Here is a 26093-nt window from a genome sequence, read left to right as displayed (position 1 = left end):
ATCGCAGCACGCCAGGCCTCCCTGTCCATCACCAACTCCCAGAGTTCACTCAGACTCACATCCATCGAGTCTGTGATGCCATCCAGCCATCTCATCCTCTGTTGTCCCCTTCTCCTCCTGCTCCCAATCCCTCCCAGCACCAGAGTCTTTTCCAATGAGTCAACTCTTCACATTAGGTGGCCAAAGTACTGGAGTTTCAGCTTTAGCATCATTCCCTCCAAAGAAATCCCAGGGCTGATCTCCTTCAGAATGGACTGGTTGGATCTCTTTGCAGTCCAAAGGACTCTCAAGAGTCTTCTCCAACACCACAGTTAGCAAAAGCATCAATTCTTCGGCCCTCAGCTTTCTTCACAGTCCAACTCTCACATCCATACATGACTACTGGAAAAACCATAGCCTTGACTAGATGGACCTTAGTCGCAAAGTAATGTCTCTGCTTTCGAATATGCTATCTAGGTTGGTCATAACTTTTCTTCGAAGGAGTAAGCGTCTTTTAATTTCATGGCTGCAGTCACCATCTGCAGTGATTTTGGAGCCCCCCAAAATAAAGTCTGATACTGTTTCCACTCTTTTCCCATCTATTTCCCATGAAGAGATGGGACCAGATGCCATGATCTTCGTTTTCTGAATGTTGAGCTTTAAGCCAACTTTTTCGCTCTCCTCTTTCACTTCCATCAAGAGGCTTTTTAGTTCCTCTTCACTTTCTGCCATAATGGTGGTGTCATCTGCATATCTGAGATTATTGATATTTCTCCTGGTAATCTATATTATATCCATATGTATTACAAACCCCAACAACATATTGCTATAATTATTGCTTTATATAATATTATTTTTTATAAAAGCCAAGAGAAGAGAACAAACATATATTTATAAGTTTATATATTAACCTTCTGATTTACCATTCTGGCTTTCTTCATTTGTTCTGGTAGAGCCATCATCTACTTACTCAGATATCAATACAACTTTGCTCCCACCACCTTCTTTGTGTTATTGGAAAACATATTACATTTCTATATATTGTTGGCCTACCAATACAATTTTATACATATTGTTTCAGAAATTGCTTTTTAAATCAGTTAAGAGAAGAAATACACATAGTTTATCACTACCATAACAGTGTTGTTTCTTTGTCTAGATTCAAATTACCATTTGGGTCACTTTCTTTCAGCCTGAAGATCTCCCTCAGTAATTCTTTGAGGATGGCTTTGCTAGAAAGAAATTCTGGTTTTGTTTATCTGGGAATACCTTTTTTTATATAATAAAATAAGCAATAATCTTGTAAAGCAGCCAAAATACAAATAATATAGCTAATAGCATTAGTGGAATTATAAGTAAATATTTCGGCCATAAGCCTTTCTGGGAATATCTTTATTTAACCTACATTTTTGAATGTGGTTTTGCTAGTGATAAGAATCTTGTTTGATTATTGTTTTTTTCCTTCTAGCACTTTGAAAATGTCACCCTAAAGTCTTCTGGCTTCCCCTGTGTCTGTCCTATTTTTTGAGTCATACGTGATAAGTCACATTTCCATTATTTTTAACATTTTCCAGTTTTCCAGCATTTTTACTATGATGTGCATCAGTGTGGTATCTTTGCTTTCATCCTACCTGGACTTCTTCAAATTCTGGAAGTTTTCAAGTTCGTTTTCTCTCTCCCCTTATTCTACTACATTATTATGGACATATTGGTGCATTTAAGTGTCCCATACTTCTCTAAAGTTTGTTGATTTTCTGCATTTTTCTCTGTTCTTAAGAATGCATAATTTCTATCAACCTACCTTCCAATTTGCTGATTCTTATTTCTGCTAGTTCAATCTACTGTTGAGTTCCTCTACTGAATTTTTCTCTTCATTTATTATACTTTGCAACACTAGAATTTCCATTTCGTTCTTTCTCCAGAACCCTATCACCTATTTCATCTCCTCTTGCTCACTCCTCTGACAACCACAAATATGTTCTCTGTATATATCAGCATATTTTTTTGCAGCTTTTGTTTGTTTTTAGATTCCACATATATATAATATACAGTATTTGTCTTTCTCTGTTTGACATAATTCACTTAGCATATTGGCCTCAAGAGCCACTCATGTTTTCACAAAGGCAAGATTTCCTTTATTTATGGCTGAATTAATATTCCATTGCATATTTTCTTTATCCATTCATTATCGATGATGACTTGTTTCTGTATCTTAGCTATTGTAAATAATGCTGCAATAAACATGAGAGTGCATGTATCTTTTTCAGTGTTTTCATTTTCTTTGGATACATACTCAGAAGTGGAATTGCTAGATCATATAGCAGTTCCATTTCTAATTTTTTGATAAACTTCCATACTATTTATCACAGTGCTCGAACCAATTTCTTTCCCACCAACAATGCAAAAGTTCCCTTTTATCCATGTCCTTGTCAACATTTGTTATATTTTTTATAATAGCCACTCTAAGAGGTCCGAGGTAATTTCTCATTGTAATTTTAATTGCATTTCCCTGATGATGCACCTTTTCTTTTTTAAAATTTATTGAAGTATAGTTGATTTTAAATTTTGTGTTAGTTTGTAAACAGTGCTGCTGTGAACACTGGGGTGCATGTATCTTTATCTTTTCTAATAATGGTTTGCCTGGATATATGCCCAGAAGTGGGATTGCTAGATCATATAATAGTTCTATTTTTAGTTTTTGAAGGAACTTTCATACTGTTCTCTGCATGTATCAGTATGCATTCCCATCAACAGTGTAGGAGGGTTCTTTTTCTCCACACCCTCTTCAGCATTTATTGTTTGTAGATATTTGATGATGGCCATTCTGACTAATGTTAAGGTAATACCTCCTTGTAGTTTTGATTTACATTTATCTAATAATTAGTGATGTTGAGCATCGTTTCATGTGCTTTTTAGCCATCTGTGTGTCTTCTCTGGAGAAACGTCTATTTAGATCTTTTGCCAATTTTTTTATTTTTTAAAAAAATTATTTACTTGCCTTTTGCTTGAACTTGGTCTTTGTCGGTGCATGAGGGCCTTCTCTAATTGTGGCGAGTGGGGTCTCCTCTTCATTACAGTATGCAGGCTTCTGGTCACGGTGGCTTCTCTTGCTGAGAAGCATGGGCTTCCGGGCACACAGCCTTCAGTAGTTGTGGCCCATAGACTTAGTGGCCTCATGGCATGTGGGACATTCCCTGAACAAGGACTGAACCCCTGTCTGCTGCATTGGCAGGTGGATTCTTAACCACTGGACCACCAGGGAAGCCCCCTGCCCATTTTTTGATTGTTTTGTTTTTAATATTGAGATTCATGGGCTGTTTGTGTACTTTGAAGGTAAATCCCTTGTTGGTTGCTTTGTTTGCAGATATATTCTCCCATTCTGAGCGTTGTCTTTTTGTATCATTTATAGTTTGCTGTGCAAAAGCTTTTAAGATTAGGTCCCATTTGTTTATTTTTATTTTCATTATTCTAAGAGGTGAATTGAAAAAGATCTTGCTGTGATTTACGTCAAGGAGTGTTCATCCTATGTTTTCCCGAGAGGTTTATAGTATCGGCTTTACATTTAGGTCTTTAATCCATTTTGAGGTTTTGTGTATGGTATTGTTGTTTAGTCACTAAATCACGTCCAACTCTTTTGCAACCCCATGGATTGTAGCCTGCCAGGCTCCTCCATCCATGGGATTTCCCAGGCAAGAATATTGAAGTGGGTTGCCATTTCCTTCTCCAGGGGATCTTCCTGACCCATGTCTCCTTCATTGGCAGGTGAATTCTTTACCACTGAACCCACCAGGAAAGCCCATATGGTGTTAGGGAGTATTCTAAGTTTATTCATTTACATGTAGCTGTCCAGTTTTCCCAGCAGCACTTACTGAAGAAACGACCTTTTCTCCATTGTATATTCTTGCTTCCTTTGTCATAGATTAGTGACCAGGTGTATATGGTTTATCTCTTGTCTTTCTATCCTGTTCCATTAATCTATATTTCTTACCATACTGCTTTGATTACTGAAGATTTGTAGTATGGTCTAAAGTCAGGAAGCCTGATTCTTCCAACTCCATTTTTCTTACCTAAAATTCCTTTGGCTGTCCCTGGTCTTTTGTATTTCCACACAAATCGTAAACTTTTTTTATTCTAGTTCTTCAAAAAAAGTCATTAGTAATTTGATAGGGATTGCACTGAATCTGTAGTATAGTCATTTTGACAGTATTTATTCTTCCAATCAAAGAACATTTGTGTTGTCTTTACTTTCGTTAGCATCTTACAGTTTTCAGAGTACAAGTCTTTTGCTTCCTTAGGTAAACTTATTCCTAGTTATTTTATTCTTTTTTGATGAGATGGTAAATGGGACTGTTTCCTTAATTTTTCTTTCTGATGTCTAATTGTAACTGTATGTAAGTGATTTCTGTGTATTAATTTTGTATCTTGCAACCAAATTTATTTACCACATTCATTTATGAGATCTAGTAGTTTTCTGGTAGCATCTTTAGGATTTTTATATGTATAGTATCAAGTCATCTGCAAACAGTGACAGTTTTACTTCTTTTTTCCAGTTTGGATTCCTTTTATTTTTTTTCTCTGATTGCTGTTGCTAGGACTTCTAAAACTATGCTGAATAAAAATGACAGTGGATATCCTTGCCTGATTCCTGATCTTAGAGGGAATGCTTTCAGTTTTTCACCACTGAGTATGATGTTATCTGCAGGTCAGTGATAGCCTTTATTGTGTTGAGGTATTTTTCCTCTATCCCCATTTTCTGGAGAGTTTTTATCTTAAATGGGTATTGAATTTTATCGAAAGCTTTTTCTGCATCTATTGAGATGATCATATGGTTTTTATTCTTCAATTTGTTAATATGGTATATCACACTGATTTATTTTTGAATACTGAAACAGCCTTGCATCCCTGTGATAAACCCCACTGGATCATGGTGTATGATTCTTTTAACATATTGTTGGGTTCAGTTTGCTAGTATTTTGTGAAGGATTTTTGCATCTGTGTTCATCAGTGTTATTGGCATCTAATATTCTTTTTTGGTGGTATCTTAGTCTGGTTTTGGTATCAGGGTGATAGTGGCCTCATAAAAAGAGGTTGGGAGTGTTCCTTCCTCTGTAATTTTTTGGGAAGAATTTCAAAAGAATAGGCATTTCCTTTTTTTGATGTAATCCCACTTGTTTATTTTTTATTACATTTTCTTTGGTTTGGGGGTCAAATCAAAAAAAAAAAATCACTGCCAATACCCATGTCACAGAGTTTACCACTTATGTTTGCTTGTAGGAGTTTTATGGTTTCAGATCTTACATTTAAGTCTTTTATCCATTTTGAGTTAATTATTATGTATGGTCTAAGATCCATTTGCTATGTTATGTAACTTCCATGTCTTGTTGGTATTATCTATTTGATGGGGAATTATCATCATAGTTTCCCTTCCTTCTATAGTTCTTTAAACATATTTTTTAAAGTTGCTGTGAGGTCTTTGTTAAATTCAACATCTGGGCCCTCTCAGAGGCAATGTCTGTTTCCTTGCTTTTTCCTGTGAATAGGTAACACTTTCCTATTTCTTTGCAAGTCTCATAATATTTTGTTAGCTGGACATTTTAGGCAATATAGCAATTCTGGATGCTGATTACTGATTTCACTCCCCATTTCTGGTTTTTATTGTTATTCGCTTATTTGTTTAGTAATCTGGCTAGACTATTTTAGTGAAATTTACTTTCCTTACCTTGTGAAGGCTTTGATATTGTCCTCAGAAGGTGCAGCCTTCAGTGTATACAGTCACTCTGAGATGGCAGTGGTTTTTTTAGCGGGGCTCTCTTTGTGCTTTCCCTGGTCTCTCTGGAAGTCTGTCTGCCTTTGTTGATTTCACTTCTAGCTATTAGGTATCACAATTAGAGCTAAGTGATTACTCTGCTATTTTAGAGAACACCCTGGCCCATATATTATTCCAACATTAAATTTGGATAGGGGTCATATTTGAAACCATTCTTGGAGGTTTATTCAAACCTCAGGAGAAGTTGTCTTAGCTATCTCTTTTCTGGACTTCCTGGTGGCTCAGACGGTAAAGCGTCTATCTACAATGCAGGAGACCCGGGTTTGACCCCTGGGTCGGGAAGATCTCCTGGAGAAGGAAATGGCAATCCACTCCAGTACTGTTGCCTGGAAAATCCCATGGACAGAGAAGCCTGGTAGGCTACAGTCCATGGGGCTGCAAAGAGTCAGACTCGACTGAGCGACTTCACTTTGATCTCTTTTCTAGGTTCTCATAGACCAGCTGACTATGTTCTAGCTGGTTACTGTTAATTAAGAGGAACTACCTACCTCTTATTTTATTTCTATCAAACACTTCATCAGTTTTGAGGGCATTTTTATGCTTGAATTTCTCAAATTGTTTTATTTTATTTTATTTTTTATTTTTACTTTATTTTACTTTACAATACTGTGTTGCAAGTTGTGCCTCAGGTCTACAAACTCTCACTTTTAAACCAAGTTTCAATATAGTTTCTTGAATCAACGCTTTTCCATTTTCTGCGTCCTCTTAGGACAATTACCAGATTGTAATTGAAAGTGATTGGCTTTTTAAAAACAGGTTTTCCCAGTTATGCTACTCTGCAGAATGTATCCCTGGTTCTTCTCAGGCTAGTATCTGAAAATCTATCCTGTATAGGGAAGTTTTAAGAATATTTCTCAAAGAAAAAAGTATTTATCAATTGTTTACTGCTATTATATAGGGATATAGTTGAGTTTTGTATACTGACTTGTATTCTTTGATGTTGCAAAATTCATAATTGTTTTTATAGCTTTTTTGTTTATTCTTTTGGGTTTCCTACATATACCACAACATTACTGGCAAATAGAGTTTTAGTGTTTTCCTTCTGATTTTTATACAAATTACTTTTTAGCTTGCTTTTTGCCCCTACTTAAGTACAATGTTGAACAAAGATAATGAGAGTGGACATCACTCCCTTGTTACCAGTTCTAGTAGAAAAAAATTCAGTATTTTAATATTATTTCATAATTATTATGTTAATAAGTTTTTCAGAGATGGGTTTTATTCAATTTAGGATATATTTTTCTATTCCTAACTTTCTGAGGATTTTTATCATAAATAAGTATTAAATTATGAGTTTTTTGCATGTATTGAGGTAATTACATATTTTCTCCTTTGTTAGGTTAATTGGATGTTTTGCATTGATTTTCAAATATTAAACATATTCTTGGTATAAATGCACCTCAGTTATATTTCATCTTTGTTACAGATATCTGTCTTCCATTTGCTAATATATTATTTATCACTTTTGCATCTATGTTCATAAGTGAGACTGGTCTGTACTTTCCCTTAAATTACTGTTTTTGTCAGATTTTCAACATTGTACTGGCCTCATAACCTATTGGGAAGAATTCTCTTTTTTTCTAGCCCTCAAATTGTTTGCATAAAGTATGGGTTATTTCTTTTTTAAATGTTTGAATTAGGCAGTGAGGCCTGCAGTTTTCTTTGCTGTGAATATTTAACTTTGAATAGAAAAAAATGTAAAAAAACATGAGTCTATTTATATTTTCCAATGTGTTTGTCACTTTTTAAAATTTGTCACTTTTTATAATTTTTTTCCTTTCAAGAAATCTCTTAATTTCATCTACATTTGGTTATTTATGCTTTTCTTCTTTCTTGATCAGTCTTTCTACGGTTTTATAGATCATAGTAATTTTTTTTAAGAATTATCTTGTGGGATTGTTGGTCTACTCTATCTTTTGCTCTACTCTGTTTCACTGATTTCATTTCACCATTTCACTGATTTAATTTCTTTCCTTTGTTTACTTTGGGTTACACTATTCTTCAGTGTTTTAACTAAGAAGATTTTTTTAAATTATTGATTTGAGATCCTTCTTTTTTCTCATTTAAGCTTCTAGTGTTCTAAACTTTCCATTAGGTACTACTATAGTAATATCTCAGTATCACAAATTTTGGTATTTTGTGTTTATACTTTCACTAAGTTAAAAAATAATTTTAAAAATTCCCTTATGATTTCTTCAAGACATGAGCTATTCTTAATTTTCGAATAGTTGGAGATTTTAAGACATATTTCTGCTATTGATTTCTAATTTAATTTCTTTTATGATTAGAGAACACATTGTGCTTGATGTTAATTCGTTATTGTTTCATGACAGTCCATATTTGTGAATGTTCTATGTTGCAAAAAAAAAGTGTATTTTCATTAATATGATGCAAATGTGTATTTATGTCAGGTCATTTTGGTTAAGAGAGTTGCTTAAGTTTTTTACAGGCTTACAAATTTTTATCCTTTGTCAGACTGCTCAAGTGAAGTGCTAATCATTCAGATTCTAGAAAGTACTGAGCTGAGCTGTGGCTGGCCTGCAGCTTTAATTAGATTCAGTTTCCCTTCAAAACCTTTGCTCCTCAATGCAACCCTCAAACTTCCCTATTCACTTTTTTAACAGGCTGATTCCTAATATTCTCAGTATTTGTGCAGAAAGAGGGTTGAGATGCAGTTTCAGATAGTTTAATTCAGCTTGGGTCAGATTCTATAATAACCCCTGAATGCAAGCACTTTGAGACTGCATGAATTTTCTACTTTTACCCACTAGATGCCAGTAGAGCACTCCTTCCCCAAGTTGTAACAACCAAAAATGTTTCCAGGAATTGCCAAATGTCCCCTGGAGGACAAAATCGTACTGAGTTGAGAACCACTGCTCTAAATTATAGTAGGTGTTTTATTTGTTTGACTTATACAAGGTGACTGTGAAAACTCACATCTATTACTAAGTAATCTCTCTCTTATTTTTTATTCTTTGTTCATAGAATTCAAAGATGGAAGCTTATATTTTACCTACTAATTACAGACCAGTGTGCTTTTCAATACAAAGTCTGGAGTAAGAAAACACTCTGTAAAACTGATTTCAAAAGGAAACCCATCAAAATACAGAACTGAAAAACAGAGATGCAAAAATCACTTGTTTAATTTCTCAACCAAATCATACATTTTGTAATTTGTATGATTACAAATTATACTCTCTGATTCTGTAGCTTTTTCCTTTTATGTTTCTATTACAATATAGAAAGCCTCCTCTTGGATACTAATTTTTGTACATATGCTCGGATATCCTCCCCTCTCACTTTTCTGGGGGATTTTGCTTCTTCTTCTTTCCTCTGTCCCTTATCATCAATCTCTCTTTCTTTGTGGATCATTCAGTAGTCACATCAACTTAAAAATATGCTCTTTATCTAAAATGAAAAATATCCTCCTCTTAACATTTTCTTCCTATGCAAGCACTGACCTGTTTTTGGCACCCCTTCATAACCAAACATCTCAAAAGAGTTATTTACTTGTGCTGTTTCCTCATTGCTACTCCTTAGTCTAAAATAATTGTGGTTTCTATCCCAATACTTTTCCAAAACTACTTTGTAAAGGGTCGCTAATAACCTTCACAGCACAACACCCACTAACCACTTTTCTGCACTTAGCCCTACTATAGCATTTGATATGGCTGACCACTTCTTGAAATATCCCCCTTTAATATAGTTTCTTCAGTAGTCTCCTCATTTCTTCTCTTCTCTCTGCCAAGTGTTCTCTGCCAGCTACTCTTCTTCCTTTGGAAATTAAATGTAATTCCTGTTGTCTCTGTTCACAAACCCTCACTTCCCTTCTTCTACTCCCTCCATAACTACCATTACATACTAAATTTGTATATGTATGTAAATTTGATTTGTTTACCTGTCCACTTGTCATCTTCACTTCATAACAGATATATCAAAGATTAGCAAGTCTAAAACTCAACTCTTTAGTCCCTACCACCATGCCATGCACTAACCCTAGCTTCTTCATCTTTGTAAATATCATGATACAGTCATTGGCTCAAGCCCAGATTTGGGAAATAATCTTTTATTGTACCTTCTGATATCCCAAATTAAATTAGTTAGTAGCTCTGTAAGTGTTAATGATTCTTGCACCTGTCTGTTTTCCTCCAACAACACTGCTATCACCCTAGTCAAAGTTACCTTCATTTCTTGCCTGGAGTAGAATATTGGCCCTCCAACTGGTATATTTGCTTTAATTCTTTTTTGGCCTCAAGGGTTTTTTTTTCATTCAGCAGTGTGGGTAATATTTTTAAGATATAAATCAAAGCCTATCATTTCCTTGCTCAAAACTGTTTCTTATAACTGCTTCAGAAATTTGTATGATCTTGTCCCTTATTCATCTAGACATCAAAATATTAACCCACTTTTCCTGTCAATCACCACATCCCCAGACTCCTTGACCTTTCTACTTCTAGAAGATAAAGTCCTTAACCACTTTAGAGCCTTCTTACAAGCTCTCCTCTCTGCCTGGAACATACTGCTCTCTGCCTTTCATGTGACCAGCTCTATTTTTTTTTTTAATAACTCTTTGAGGTTTAATCGGCCTATTTACAAAGTATTTAATTTGGTAAATCTTGACAATCAAGATAATAAATGTATCCATCATGTCCAAGAATTTCTTTGTGTCCTTTTATAACCCTCCCTTCCAGCCCCTTCTCTATCCCCAGGCAACTGTGGATCTGCTTTCTGTCACTCTGCATTAGTTTTCATTTCCTAGGATTTTTTTATAAAAATGGAATCATACAATATGTGCCCTGTTTTCTCTTACTCAATGTAATTATTTTGAGGTTCATCCATGGTATAGCACATATCAATAGTGCATGACTTTTTACTGCTGCATAGTAAACTATTGAAAATATATATGAGGTTTGCTTATTCATTGAACTTTTGATGGAGACTTTAGATATTTCAGTTTTTGACTACTAAAGATGTTTGAATCTTCTGGTTGCTGTGAATGTCTTTGTATGGACACATGCTTTCATTTATTGAGGGTAAATATGATAACTACATGTATATAAACTGGCTAGGTCATATTAAGCATATGTTTAAATCTTTAAGAACCTGCCAAATGGTTTTATACCATTGTACATTAGCACCAGTGGTTTTCTATTTTCTTTGCATTCTTGCCAGTTCTTGGTATGATCATTCTTTTTAATTTTAGCCACTAGAATGTATTATTATCTTATTGTAGTTTTGATTTTCTTAACAGTGAATGTTCAGAATCTTTTATATGCTTATATTTTAATCACTGTTTTCATTTGTGAATTATTTATTCAAATCTTTGACTCACATTTTTATTGGGTTGCTTGCTTTCTTGAGTTTTGAGAAAATAAAAAATAAATTCTAGATACAAGTCCTTAATCAGATATACACTTTGCAAATATTTCCTCCTAGTATATGATTTAACTTTTCATTCTCAGAAGTGTCTTTTAAAGGGCAAAAAATGTTTACTTTTGAAGAAATCTGATTTATCTGTATGTTTGTTCCTTTATGGAGCATGACATTGATATTTTCTCTAAAACATTTTTGCCTAAGGTCACAAAATTTTCTCCTTTTCCCCGAGATTTATGGTTATAAGTTTCATATCAAAGCTTATTAACCACTGTAAATCATTAAAATTTAGTACAAAGTATGAATCAAAATAACTTTTTTTATGAAAGGATATTCAGTTGTTTAAATACAGTTAATAGAAAAGACTATTTCTCTACGTAACTGCCTTTGCACCTTTGTAAAAAGATCAGTGTTCTGTATACGTGTAGGTGTATCTCTGGAGTGTCTGTTGAGTTCCACTGACATATTTGTCTTTGGATCAATACCAACCTGACTCAATAACACTAATTTTATTCATGTTTAAATTTATTTTTCATTGGAGGATAATTGCCTTACATTGTTGTGATGGTTTCTGCCATACAACAACATGAATCAGCCATATGTATACATATATCCCCTCTCTCTTGAACCTCCCTCCCACCCCACACCCCATCCCACCCCTCTAGGTCATCAAAAGCATTGGGCTGAGCTCCCAGTGTTATATAGCAACTTCCCACAAACTATTTATTTTACACATGGTAGTGTATACATATATATCATGTAGCATATATCAGTGCTACTTTCACAATCCGCCCCCTTCTCTCCTTCCCCTACTGTAACACTAATTTTTTAAAAAGTCTTGATTAGGTGGTGTTGGTTCACCAAGATCATTCTTTTTAAAGAATAATATTCTTTGGCTACTCTAAATCCTTTGCATTTCTATATGGGCTTTAGAATCAATTTGTCAATTTCTATTAAAAAGTCTGCAGGATATTTACTGGGACTATACTGAACTACAGATCAATTGGGAGAGAACCGATATCTTAATAATATTGATACATGTAATTCTTCATTTTTTTAGGTCTTTAACTTCTTTCAGAAATGTTTTCTGGTTTTCAATACATGAATCATTCACATTTGTTGTTTAATTTATGACTAAGTGTTACAGGTTGACAGAAATAAAATTGATTTTTTTAATATTGACCTTATATCCTGTACTTTGTTAAATTCACTTATTAGTTGTAGTAGCTTTTTTGTAGACTTTATTAGATTTTCTTCATAGATGATTATGTTGTCTATGAAAAAAGATGATTTAACTTCTTTTCCATTCTGGATAACTTTTATTTTTCTTGCCTGACTATACTGGCTAGAATCCCCAGTACAATGTTAATTAGAAGCGGATATGAATTACACTGGTATTTTTCTAGTCTGCCTAGTGGTAAAAAATAGATACTATTTCCATTGTTTGAGTGTTGGGTACCATTTCCTTTAGACCTTTCAGATGGTTCTTGTCCTTGGATAGCTACAGCATATGTGTGTATTGACTGGTACTTTGTTCAAGGAGGGAACTATAGATCTCTGGGATCCCCTCTTTATGTGCTGGAGCTGCTTTGGTTTCCCTGGTTTCTCATCCCCATCTTCTCGACATAGGGAGCTGGTTTCCTCTTGGGTTTCCCCCTCCTCCCTTTGCTGCAATCTAGAAACTCTCTCGGGGCAGTAAACAGGTGCAGGTAATAGAGTTCACTTCTTCTGTTTCTCATCTGCCAGAATTACTGGTTTTCATTGCCTGATGTTCATGTCTTGAAACCACAGTTTCATTCATTACAACCGTTTATATTTGTGTGTTTGGGGAAGGATGTTAAACCTTGTCCCTGTTATTCTATCTTGTTCAGAACTGTAAGTTCAAAGCTTTGTCTTATTGCTTCTTGTAAGGATTCACTTAAATGCTTCCTCCTCAGATAGGCCTTTACTGACAACACATTAAAAAAAATCAGTCCAACTTTTACATGTCTCATTTTTTTTCTTGGATAGCATTATCTTTTTTCAACTATAATTGTATATCTAGAAATTTCTTTGTATGTTTTCTCTTATACATTGAGGGAAGAGACCATAATTATTTCATTCATTAAATGTCTAATAGCTAAAAAATATTTGACACAGATGATGCTTAATAAATATTCTTTAAATGAATGGACTTTTCCCATTTGTTCGTTCCTTGAGGAATTCCTCTTATTCTTTGTTTTACTCTTCCTTCTTTCCTGACTTTCTCCAATCATTTTTTAAAAATATTTAACTCTCTTTTCTAATTCTCTTCTATTATCTTCCCCCCTTTTCTCCAGTTTTTCTTTATGCTTCTGATTTGTGTATCCAGTATCTGTTATGACTCCCCGTACTCTGAAAAAACTATGCAGTGAAAGAAAGAAAATATCTATACATAGGATTGAAACTTTCCAATGGATTCCCTCATTGCATAACTAGAAATTGATGCATAAGCACCTTTTCTGACAATGTTCTACCCTAAGCATACTTTTTAAACCTCCTTTGGTTCAAATGGTATATTAGCAATTTTCAACTAGCAAAATTTGTCATTGTCACAAGTAAAAAGTAAAAAGCACTAGACAATGAGGCAGCTGACTGGATGTTAGCCCTAAATCTTCCATAAACTGGTTGTATTCTGCAAAAGTTATGTAACCTGTGGTGTGGCTTTCATCTTCGATGATGATAATTATAGAAAAATAATGTCTAATATTTATAGAAGTGCTATTATAAATGCTAATCTTGAAAAGTTCCAAAAGTCTCTACAGGGTAAGTAGGGATTATGATTTTACTTTATGAGAAAAAAAACTCAGAGCAGTTAAATTATTTGCTTAAGATATAAGTATAATGTCTAGTCAATAAGAAAAAAAAAGAAAGAACTTGATATAAACCTTCTGACCTTAGGTCTCCTGCTTTTTCCAAAGCATTTCATTTCATTTACAAATCATAGTTTCATGGAAGACATGTAGCATCTCATTATGGCCTTCTAAGGATTTGATTTTTCTTATGTCTTGATACTTTAATTCTTTGTTTAGAAGAAACTATGATTTCTTTCCTAAGTTTCAGTGAATCCAGTAACTACAGAAGCCATGTCTACTCTCATTTATCAAATTTGAAAAGTCTCCCGTTGTTCATGTGAGTAAAAAGCATCACCTATCAGACTCTATCTCACCACCATCATCATTGACTGACTGAGCTCATAGTTGTGCTGGTGTAAGAGGATAACAAGAAATTTACAAATGGTCTTCAGGTTCTCTTTGTGTACTTTCAAAGGCAGAGCATATGCATAAAAACACAAACAAATCTAAGTACCAGTTAAGTGGTTCAGACTCTATTGTGTCCAGGTCTGTACACTGTGGGCATTGTAGACATTTTAAATTAAGGAAATGGTGCAAAGCACTCTGATGGTAGCAGGAAAGGTTTACTAAAGGGAGTGAAATCTAAGGAAAGTTTCCAGAGAGTTTCACTTATAAGTGTAGTAAAAGCCACACACTGACTTAAAAGGAGTGTTTTTATAGGTATAGTAGAAAATTCATTTGAAGATGTGATAGGAATTATATTTTAGAGTACCCTGAAGGAAGGTTTAAAATCTTTTTTTTTATTCTGAAGACAACATAAGATTATTGAAGTAATCAAGGTAAATGACATTTAAGCTTTATATCATGGTTGATATTGTAGACTTCATATAGTTTAACTAAGTGCCTGCTTCTTATTCTCAGTATCCAATTTCTTTCACTATAAAAGCATTACATGTTTATTATGGAAATACAATAAAATATATTAAAAGAAATTTATAAAATTTACAATCTCATGTTCCAGAAACTTCTTCCATCTGTATAGATGGATACATTCACATATACACACACACAATAGGGGGATTCCACCATGGGAAGGCTAGACTAGGATTCTGAAGTTTGAGTATGTATGTTAAACCACCTAGAGACTATTTTCAGGAAAAGTTTTGGCTGGACCCTTTTAGGTGGCAGTGGATGGGTAATGAATAGTATAGCGAGGAGGTCAGCAAATTTTTCATGTGAAGAGCAAGACAGTAAATATTGAGGTCTCATGGGCCATATGGTTTCTGTTGCAACGACTCAACTCTGCCACTGTAACTTGGAAGCAGCCATACACAACATGTAAATGAATGAGTTTGGCTGTGTTCCAGTAAAACCTAGGGAATAGTTATGAGCAAAAACAAGTCACCTCTGGGCCCCAGAAAATTTTAAGGATTTCAAAAGTACTAACATCCTTTAGTTAATGGAACACAAAGTTTTAGATTTTTATAAGTGATGTAATTTTATTAAATATCTACAAGCTGGTGAGGTCTGAAGAAATGCAGAATAAGAGCAACAAATGTGTGTGTATCCATATGTGTATATTTTATACAAACATGACATCTTCTTATATGTATTATTAAGCACTTTCTCAAACATAGCATAGATTAACATATTATACACATATTCTCATACCAATAAATATTGACCCATAACATCACTAATATCATCTGCATCTCTAATCATACTCTCACTCTTAATTCTTTCTGTACCATTTTTAAGAATATCTGACTCCACCGTTTTCAGATTTGCATTTGCTACCACAGTAAAAGTTATTATTACTGACTTTTATTTACGACCTTAATTTCCCAATTTCAGTGTTTGGCTCCTAAAATAAATATAGAAATGTTTATTTGCATATTCTATTTGAACGAAATGCATCAGATATTGGAAATATTTGGCTCCCTCTAAAAAATCTAATTATATTGGAAAAAGCAAATATTGTGGCCCTGGTTACAATAATTTTATAAAATGGCCAAAAGCACAAAGTTTCCAAAATAACCATTCAATTATTATTGATACTAGATTATCAGGTTTATTATTTACGAGGACACCATGGCTCTTCCTCCTCAAAACAAAAGACAATGGCTCTTGGACTAACAACACATGGTATGCATGATTTGAAAGAAACACTGAAACCATGAATATGGGTACATAGGTATTTGACAATAACTATTTGAAGTGTTTATGTAATTTTTATTAAAATTGTCAGGTTGCATTTCCATAACAAAACGAAAATTTGCATGCATGCTGAATGTGTTTTAACAAACACATTACTGAGCACAGATGTATGGATTTAACTCAAGCATTATGACTTAAAAAAGCTATTTGCCTAACCTTTATAAAACTTACTCTGATAGGAAGTACGGATCCGTTTCGTTAAATCAGGATAAAAGTTAGACAGGCCACGCATGCAAAAGTTGTCTTTGGAACATGCCAGAACACCAGCATCAGCAGCAGGCAGAAGGAAGAGAGAAAAATAGTCTAAAGTGAAAGGAAGTGATATCATACCAGAATCTAGAACAGCCAAGATGAAGAAATTGCAGCAAGTTTAGGTAATCAAATTAGAAAGGAGATATTTAAAAAATAAATTAATTAGAAAGTAAGAGGTGATAGATGAATGATGAGTATGCTGTAGTAATTTTATTCAGTCAAGTCTCTTATAAAAATAAATGGCATTTCTCTTACATGCATTTTACATAGTAAACTTATTTAGCTTATAAATAGTTTGTATGTTATGTCATAAATATAAAAATGGTTGTCTTTAATCCTCCGTATTAACAAGAAAGCCTAGGGATTTTAGTTTTTTTTTTTTTAATAACAAAGTGAGTACTCATTATATAACTAAATACAAGCATAGTTTACTTCATCCCAGTTTTTCCCAATTTTTGAATCATTCAAATTCTGAGTTCTAATCATAATTTTTGAGGCTCAATAAGTTTAAATTAAATGATAATTGAATTATCTCTTGTCATTCCACAGTGTATTTCCAGCAAGTAACTTAGAACTGTCTTAAGATCCACAGCTTTTCTGATTGAATTAGTGTTTCAGCAGACAAACAGTGTTTACTTTCCCCTAATATCTATCGAGAATAAATGAGCTTTCAAAAATCAACTTTCTCTTTCTCAATCATGAGGGAATCTTACGGTACATGCATGCACAATTTCTCTATTCTGCCTTTCTTTCAAAAGCCAGTAGCAGTAGAAGCAGAACCTGTGTAGTTTTATATTTCTGGCACTCCAAAATATTGCTGAAAGATGAGATCCCTAGCCACAAAACCCAGGTTTTGTGGGTTCTGAAGGAGAACTTTTGTGCTCCTGAAAAGAGTCTAGACTATAAATTTAGAAGGGGTTGAGGCTTATAAAAAAAGATTAACAAAGAATTTCAGTATATCAAGTAATTTTTTGTTAGTCCCAAGGGAAACTTCACTTATTATCACTTTCATATGTTAAATCTGGCACACTTACAATTTAAAAAATAAAACCTACAATCATGTACCTTTTTTTTTTTACTTTATAATAGTCTTCACCTGGTATATTTAGTAAAAGTGTCAATATTCAACTGATTATTTTAAAAATACAGAAAAATTTAAAAACTGTATAATGTAATATGTAATACTGTAGGTGTATGTCTAGCTGCAAACCATTTAGCTCAACCAGTTTTTTTGTTCTTTGTTTTTTTACCAACTAAACTATGTCAGTGGACAAAAAATATACAAAATATTGGCAATGTTTACAAAGCCAACTATTTGGATATATACTGAAATTTCAGTAAAACTTTGCATAACTTGGCATATCAAAGTTTGATATTACATGTAGAAAGTATTTTGGCTTATATTTTAATAACTTTATATATTTTCCTTTATAATTGTCCTGTCAAAAATATATCATCTTTCATAGCATTGTAAAATGTTAATTAACATTTATTGCATTTGTGAAAATACCTCCAAGAAAGTCACCATCCAACAAAAAAAATGACAGCTAAAAAAATGGAGCTAATTTAAAAAATTATAATGGGTGAACAACTGTTACATTTTTAAAGCTATAGTATATTAGAAGAAAATTATCCCATTGTAAGTAGTTTTTTCAACAAAAGAGACTAATTTTCTTAACATTTTTTCATTCAATAGTGTCTTATTTCGTTATTTCTTAGGAATTCAACTTAAGAACACTGAGATGCTTCCTAACATTAATAACAAATTGAAGTTTAAACACCTTCTTTACCCTTTCAGAGTCTCGCTATGTTTCTGCCCAATTTTACTTACATGGCATTATAAATTATGCTGATTTTATCCTGCTATGCATTTGAATAGCATCACAGAAGACAAGAAATCTAAAGGAAAGAAAACAGGTGAACTAAATAAGTTCATAATCATCTTGTTTTATCTCCTACCTGCAATGAACTGCTTGTTTTTTCGAGGAGACCGTGGTTGTCGTTGGTATATGTCACTTGATCTATACAGGTCAATGGTCCCCATGCTTAACAGTACAGTCTTCTGTATAAAATCCACCACAGCCAACCCATTGCAGTTCCCAAATGCAACTCTGAGAGAAAAAAAAAATACAACTAGAATGTATCACACCAACCATTATTATTTTGTCTCTGAATTTAAAAAATTAATATGATTATTAGAAAATAATGCTTTAGGATTGGGTAAGCCAGGCAGTGATTGGTAGTCATGAAGGAAATGGTGCCTTTTACATTGGATAGGTTAACCTTGTATAATAGCCAGGACCACTGCAAAAAAACAGGAATGACCTGCAATAATGTTTTCTCAGATATTTTCTCATGTAAGTAGTGATTACTCAGCCTGTTCTTTAACAACTTGATTTTATGTGATTCTTCTGTAAAAACAGAAAATCTTCTTGCTATGAAGGGGAAGCTAGGTCAAGAAATGTCACACTTTAATAGCTACAGATACTTTATGCAATTAGATGCCTTTTTTAAATAAAATCATAATTTGGGGGTTCCAAATTAGTTGTCTTCTTAAACAGAGTATATATTTAACATAAGATTTCACATAAAGATTAACTTCATATACCAAAGGTTTTGTTACTATGGTAGATATGGAGAGAGACAGAATTTTCATTCACAAAAATTTAATAATATCCTCGATCTTTTGGTCTTTATTTTGTCCCATTAAACTACAGAGACTATTTGAATTAATTTCTTAACTAAATCTCCTCTAAAATTAGAACAGATCTCCTAGGCAGATGTTTTGATCACCTTAACCACTGTGCTGTGCTGTGCTGTACTGGTTCGTGTCTGACTCTTTGCCACCCCATGGACTGTAGCCTGCCAGGCTCCTCTGTTGGCATATACTAAACTCTTTTTTTCTCCATTCACAACACGATTTCTAGCTGAAAAATTGTAAATCTGTGCTTTTTGCTTCCTAAATTAAATATAAAATAGTTGTATGCATGTTGTTTCCTCACTTTAAATAATTCCATGTTACTTTCTTAGATTGAATCTTGTGGACGAGTCACCAGCTACTGTAAATCTAGTTATTTCTACTGCACCACACTGCCTTTCTCACAATAAGTGAAAAGAAAAATTCTGTCATACTAGGTGTTTTGCTATTTTATATAAAGTTCTACATCTTCCAGGAAGACTGACTCTGGAAACTGGAAAAAAACATTGTAAAAGTCAGAAGATTCCATCTCATCATTTATAGACTATGTGACTGAGAAAAATTAAACATTGCCAGGCCTTAGTTTCTTTACTTTGTAATGAGAATTACAATGTTAGATTTATCTTGTTCAGAGCTTTTATGAGCATCAAATCAGAAATGTTATTAAAGTACTTTGAAAAGTTTCCACACAAATTAGAATTGATCTTAATATTTCTTTATGTACAATATTACATACTGTAGTGAATTAATATCTCTTCAATTTTTAATGTTAAAATGTGGTTCCTCTGCCTACAGGTATAAAAGAGTTCCCAAATGCAATTTTGAGAAAAAAGACAACTAGAATGTATGACACCAACAAAAATAATTATTTTTGAGTTAAAAATAAGAATACTACCTCCAATTAAAATAAATAAACTAATTAAAAAATAACAATACTAGAAAGTTATACCTTAGGTTTGAGGAGGTTAGGCAATGGTTGTTTGAAAGGATATTGGATTTAACCTTACACCTTAACTAGAAAACTGAACAAAATATATTGAAAAACAGTTTTCACATACTGGTCAACAGGAAACATAGAGTAAGATGAAAGAAGGATAACAAAATAAACTTTAGGCATTCTAGTTTAAGTGTTCTAGTTTAGCAAATGGAGAAATTTCCCAGGCTAGAGCACAGGAAACCAAAGCTCAAGGACAGATCAGAAGTCTTGCTGAACTGAGGCGACAGAAATCAGAGTCTGATGCAGCAAAAGCAGTGAGAATTTATAAGGCAGAATTCCAGACAGAAGACAGCAGCAGATGGAATACACCCGAGATGTATAGAATGGCCCTCTTCAGAGTGCGTCTGGGCGCCCACGTAAATAAAACTACCCCAGGCTTGGGAACAAACTACCAACAAAGGTAAAACAGAGTAATTTGCAAAGCTCATCCAAGGCTGAGAATATTTCATGTCACTACCAGCCACACTGCTGAGATGTCCAAATACATGGAAAAACAGATACAGCAGTGTGACCAAATTGGCCATAAACTAAAAGGCTTTTCTGGATCCATCCTAAACAAGCTCAAAAACTATTCTAAGTAACATAACTTCCTTCCAGAAAACTACTGAAAAGAATCCAATAAAATATCGACATAAATATAAAATTAACAATGTTAACTACATGAAAAGTATTAACAGTAGGCATATAAAGAATTAAGAAACAGACTGATAACCAGGGGGAAAAATAAATCAACAGAAACATATCTAGAAGTAAAATAGATAGTAAAATTGGCCAAAAAGGATGTTAAAAATGCTTTGGAAAATATATTCCAGATATTCAAGAAGGTTGAGGAAAACATGAATGTGGAAAATACATTTCTTATTCAGAATATTCACAGAACTCCCAGTAATAATAAGATAATTTGATTTAAAAAGTAAGCAAAAGATATAAACAGATTTTCACCAAACAACATGCACAAATGTGAAAATAGCACTTCAAAGATGCCAAACATAATTAGTTACCAGGAATACGTAAATTAAAACCACAATTAGATACCACTGAACCCATCAGAGTAGATAAAACTGAAAAGATCAACACTATGCACTGTTGACAGGTATGTGGTAAAGCCAAAACCCTCATACGTTCTCATGGAAATGCGAAGTGATACAATCCCTTTATAAAACAGTTTATTCTGTCTCATAAATATATACTTACCACATGACTGAGAAATTCTGCTCTTATTTACCCATGAAAATACAAATGAATGTTACATAAGGACTTTTGCTGCTGCTGCTAAGTCGCTTCAGTCGTGTCCGACTTTGTGACCCCATAGACGGCAGCCCACCAGGCTCCTCCAGGTGGATTTTCCAGGCAAGAACATTGGAGTGGGCTGCCATTTCCTTCTCCAATGCATGAAAGTGAAAAGTGAAAGTGAAGTCACTCAGTTGCATCCGACTCTTAGCGACCCCATGGACTGCAGCCTACCAGGCTCCTCCGCCCATGGGATTTTCCAGGCAAGAGTACTGGAGTGGGGTGCCATTGCCTTCTCTGATAAGGACTTTTACTAGAATGCTAATGGTAGATTTATTCTTAATAGCCCCAAACTGGAAAAAACCCACATTTCCATCAATGGTTAATAGATACAGCACACTTTTGTATATCCACATAAATGAATATTATGAAGCAATGAAAATGAACAAGTCACAAATATTATTAATAACACAGATGAATCACAAAAGCATTACGCTAAGTGGAAGAAAACAAGATAATTTATGCTTCTATTTATATAAAATTATAATATATGTAAAAATATGGTGACAGAAAGCAAATCAGTGGTTTTACAGGGCCAAGTAGTGACAGGTAATAAAAGGGCACAAGGAAACTTCTGAGGTGATGAATAGTGTTTATAAAATTAGTCTGTTGGTGGTTACATAACTTACACTGTCATGTATATTTGTCAAAACTCATACTGCATGCTTGGTAAATTTTTTTTTCATAAATGTTAATACCTCCATACAGTTTTTAATATTAATAAAAATCAAATTACTACCAAAAGAGACCTGTGTGCTTCCTGACCCAGCAGCCAGTCAGCCCACATTTCAAGGGCATCATCTCCAACCTAGTGTCACAGTCCTAGCCCTGAACTGGTGAAGCCAGAAAATGCAGCCAAACCAGAGTGAGGACTCCAACTCATCAGCCTGAACTTGAGGAAGCCATAGGCCATTGCTATTAATGGTGCAAAAATGAATATCCTTTATGATTTAGTTTCACTCAAATAGAGTATATTTAGGGGATAAATTTCTAAAAATAAAATTACTCACTTATGTGAAAAACACTGTATATTTTATTCTTTAATTCAAGCATAACACATATAAATTAAACACTTAGTTATCACAAAGTGAACAACCTCACATAATTATCACTACATCAAGAAACAGAATATTACCAGCAGTTGACTTGTGCTTCTCCTGATTATTACTTCTGTCTCCCCAAATCTGACTTCTTATACCGAAAGTCAGTTTTACTCGTTAATAAATGTTTCACTTTTTTCTAATATTATAGTTATATGTAAATGAAGTTCATTTTCACTGCTAGAGAAATTAATATAATACAATTTATTCAGTCTACTCTGGTCATTTGTAGTTTGGGGATATTATAATACTGCCATCACAAATAATGCTACTGTCTTGATTTATTTATTTTTAATTGAAAGATAACTGCTTTACAGTATTGCATTTGTTTCTACCAAAAGTCAACAATGAATCAGCCATAGGTTTACCCATATCCCCTCATAGTTGAACATCTCTCCTACCCCTCTCCCCATCTCACCCCTCTAAGCTGTTATTGAGCCCCAGTTTGAGTTCCCTGAGTCATACAGCAAATTTCCACTGGCTATCTATTTTATTTACGGTAATGTATGTTTCCATGTTACTCTCTCTATACCTCTCCTTCTTCCCACCACTAGCCGTGACCATAAGTCTGTTCTCAATGTCTGTGTCTCCATTGCTGCTCTGCAAATAGGTTCATCAGTACCATCTTCTAGATTCCATATATATGTTTTAGTATACAATTGTTTTTCTCTTTCTGACTTACTTCACTCTGTATAACAGGCTCTAGGTTCATCTACCTCAAATGTGTTCCTTTTTATGGCTGAGAACTGAACATTCCATTGCCTTGGAACTGAACAGAGATCATTCTGTCATTTTTGAGACTTCACCCAAGAACTGAATTTTGGACACTTTTGTTGACTATGAGGGCTACTCCATTTCTTCTAAGGTATTCTTGCCCACAGTAGTAGATATAATGGTCATCTGAGTTAAATTTGTCCATTCCAGTCCATTTTAAATCACTGATTCCTAAAATGTTGATGTTCACTCTTGCATCTCCTGTTTGACCACTTCCAATTTACCTTGATTCATGGATCTAACATTTCAGATTCCTATACAGTATTGTTTTTTACACCATTGGACTTTATTTCCATCACCAGTCACATCAACAACTGGGCACTGTTTTTCCTTTGGCTCTGTCTCTTCATTCTTTCTGGAGTTATTTCTCCACTCATCTCTAGCAGCATATGGGGCACCTACCAACCTGGGGAGTTCATCTTTCAGTGTCCTATCTTTTTTGCCTTTTCATACTGTTCATGGGGTTTTCAAGGCAAAAATACTGAAGTGGTTTGCCATCCCCTTCTCCAGTGGACCACATTTTGTCAGACCTTTCTACCAGAAAGATCTCTGTTCCTTTCCAACCCATTCCTTTCCAATCATTCAATAACACAGTAATCCAAGTGTATGCCCCAACCAGTAATGCTGAAGAAGCTGAAGTTGAATGGTTCTATGAACCGTTCTAGGTCTAGTTCTAGACCTTCTAGAACTAACACCCTAAAAAGATGTTCTTTTCATTATCGGGGACTGGAATGCAAAAGTAGGAAGTCAAGAAATACGTAGAGTAACAGGCAAGTTTGACCCTGGAGTCCAAAATGAAGTAGGGCAAAGGCTAACAGAGTTTTGCTAAGAGAATGCACTGGTCATAGCAAACACCATCTTCCAACAACACAAAAGAAGACTCTACACATGAACATCACCAGATAGTCAACACCAAAATCAGATGGATTATATTTTTTGCAACCAAAGATGGAGAAGCTCTATACAGTCAGCAAAAACAAGACCAGGAGCCGACTGTGCTCAGATCATGAATTCCTAATTGCAAAATTCAGACTTAAACTGAAGAAAGTAGGAAAAACCACTAGACCATTCGGGTATGACCTAATCAAATCCCTTACAGTTATTCAGTGAAAGTGACAAATAGATTTAAGGGATTAGATCTGATAGACAGAGTCCCTGAACTGTGGATGGAGGTTCATGACATTGTAGAGGAGGCAGTAATCAAGACCATCCCCAAGAAAAAGAAATACAAAAAAGGCAAAATGGTTGTCTGAGGAGGCCTGACAAATAGCTGAGAAGAGAAGATAAAGGCAAAGGAGAAAAGGAAGGATATACCCATTTGAATGCAGAGTTCCAAAGAACAGCAAGGAGAGATAGGAAGGCCTTCCTCAGTGATCAATGAAAAGAAAAGAGGAAAACAACAGAATGGGAAAGACTACAGATCTCTTGATGGGCACAATATATGACAGAAATGGTATGGACCTAACATAGGCAGAAGATATTAAAAGAGGTGGCAAGAATACACAGAAGACTGTACAAAAGAGATCTTCACGACCCAGATAATCATGAATGTGTGATCATTCCCACACACCTAGAGCTAGACATCCCAGAATGTGAAGTCAGGTGGGCCTTAGAAAGCATCACTATGAACAACGCTAGTGGAGGTGACGGAATTCCAGTTGAGCTATTTCAAATTCTAAAAGATGATGCTGTGAAACTGCTGACTAGGATGAGGTGCTACCTCATTGTGGTTTTAATTTGCATTTCTCTGAAGATCAACAGTGTTGAGCATCTTTTCATATGCCTGTTAGCTATCTGTATGTCTTTGGAAAAATGTCTTTTTAGATCTTCCCATCTTTATAAATTGGATTCTTTGGGGTTTTTTTTTTTTTTTTTTTTTTTGAGTTTATGAGCTGTTTGTACATTTTGGATATTAACCCTTTGTCAGAGGCATAGTATGCAAATATTTTCTCCCATTCCATAGGCTGTCTTTCATTATTTTGATGGTTCTCTTTCCTATGCAAAAGCTTTTACATTTGCTTTGATTGCTTTTGCCCTGGGAAACTAAACAAAGAAAACATTGCTACAATTTATGTCAAAGAAAGTTTTGCCTATGTTCACTTCTAGGAATTTAATGGTGTCATAAACTAACATTTAGGTATTTTAAACTTGTTACATTTATTTTTGTATGTGGTGTGAAGGAATTTTTTTTATGGTTCTATTTTATTTATTTTTTAAAATATAAATTTATTTATTTTAGTTTCATTGCTTTACACGCAGCTATTCAGCTTTCCCAACACCACTTGTTGAAGAAACTGTCTTTTCTCTTGTATATTCTTGCCTCCTTTGTCATAGATTAATTGACCACAAATGCATGGGTTTATTTCTGAGCTCTCTATTGTGTTCCATTGTTCTATATGTCTTTTTTTGAATTAATACAACACTGTGTTGATCACAGTAGCTTTATAGTATAGAATAGAAACCAGAAGCATTATGCTTTGATTTTTTCCCCCCCCTCAGGATTGCTTTGGCAATTATGGGTCTCTTCTGGTTCCATATAAATCTTAGGATTATTTATCTTAGTTCTTTGAAGAATATCATAGATATTTTGATAGGGATGACATTAAATCTGTAGACTCTGGGCAGTATGACCATTTTAATAATATTAATTCTTCCAATCCAAGAGCATAGCATATCTTTCTGTTTCTCTGAATCATCTTCAATTTTCTCTCTCAATATTTTATACTTGCAGCATCTAGGTATTTCACCTCATCGGTTATGTTTAGTCCTTAGG

General features: G+C 34.2%; 1 protein-coding gene across 5 annotated transcripts in view; it reads right to left on the bottom strand.

The window, feature by feature from the left end:
• Positions 1-26093, bottom strand: part of STXBP5L (syntaxin binding protein 5 like) — a 317733-nt gene that overhangs the window by 89060 nt on the left and 202580 nt on the right. For 3 of the 5 annotated variants that reach the window (XM_018043989.1, XM_018044072.1, XM_018044028.1), the window contains exons 19-20: positions 18421-18572; positions 16381-16452 (exon numbers count right to left, since the gene is read on the bottom strand). In XM_018043989.1, coding sequence (XP_017899478.1) covers positions 16381-16452; positions 18421-18572 — 224 coding nt within the window. The remainder of the gene's footprint in view (positions 1-16380; positions 16453-18420; positions 18573-26093) is intronic. The other 2 variants (XM_018044062.1, XM_018044099.1) reach the window with 1 other exon arrangement.

This window comes from Capra hircus, chromosome 1 (genome assembly GCF_001704415.2).
Source record: "Capra hircus breed San Clemente chromosome 1, ASM170441v1, whole genome shotgun sequence".
NCBI lineage: Eukaryota > Metazoa > Chordata > Mammalia > Artiodactyla > Bovidae > Capra > Capra hircus.
The sequence above is the reverse complement of the archived record's forward strand: the minus strand, read 5'-3'. Positions and strand labels throughout refer to the sequence as shown.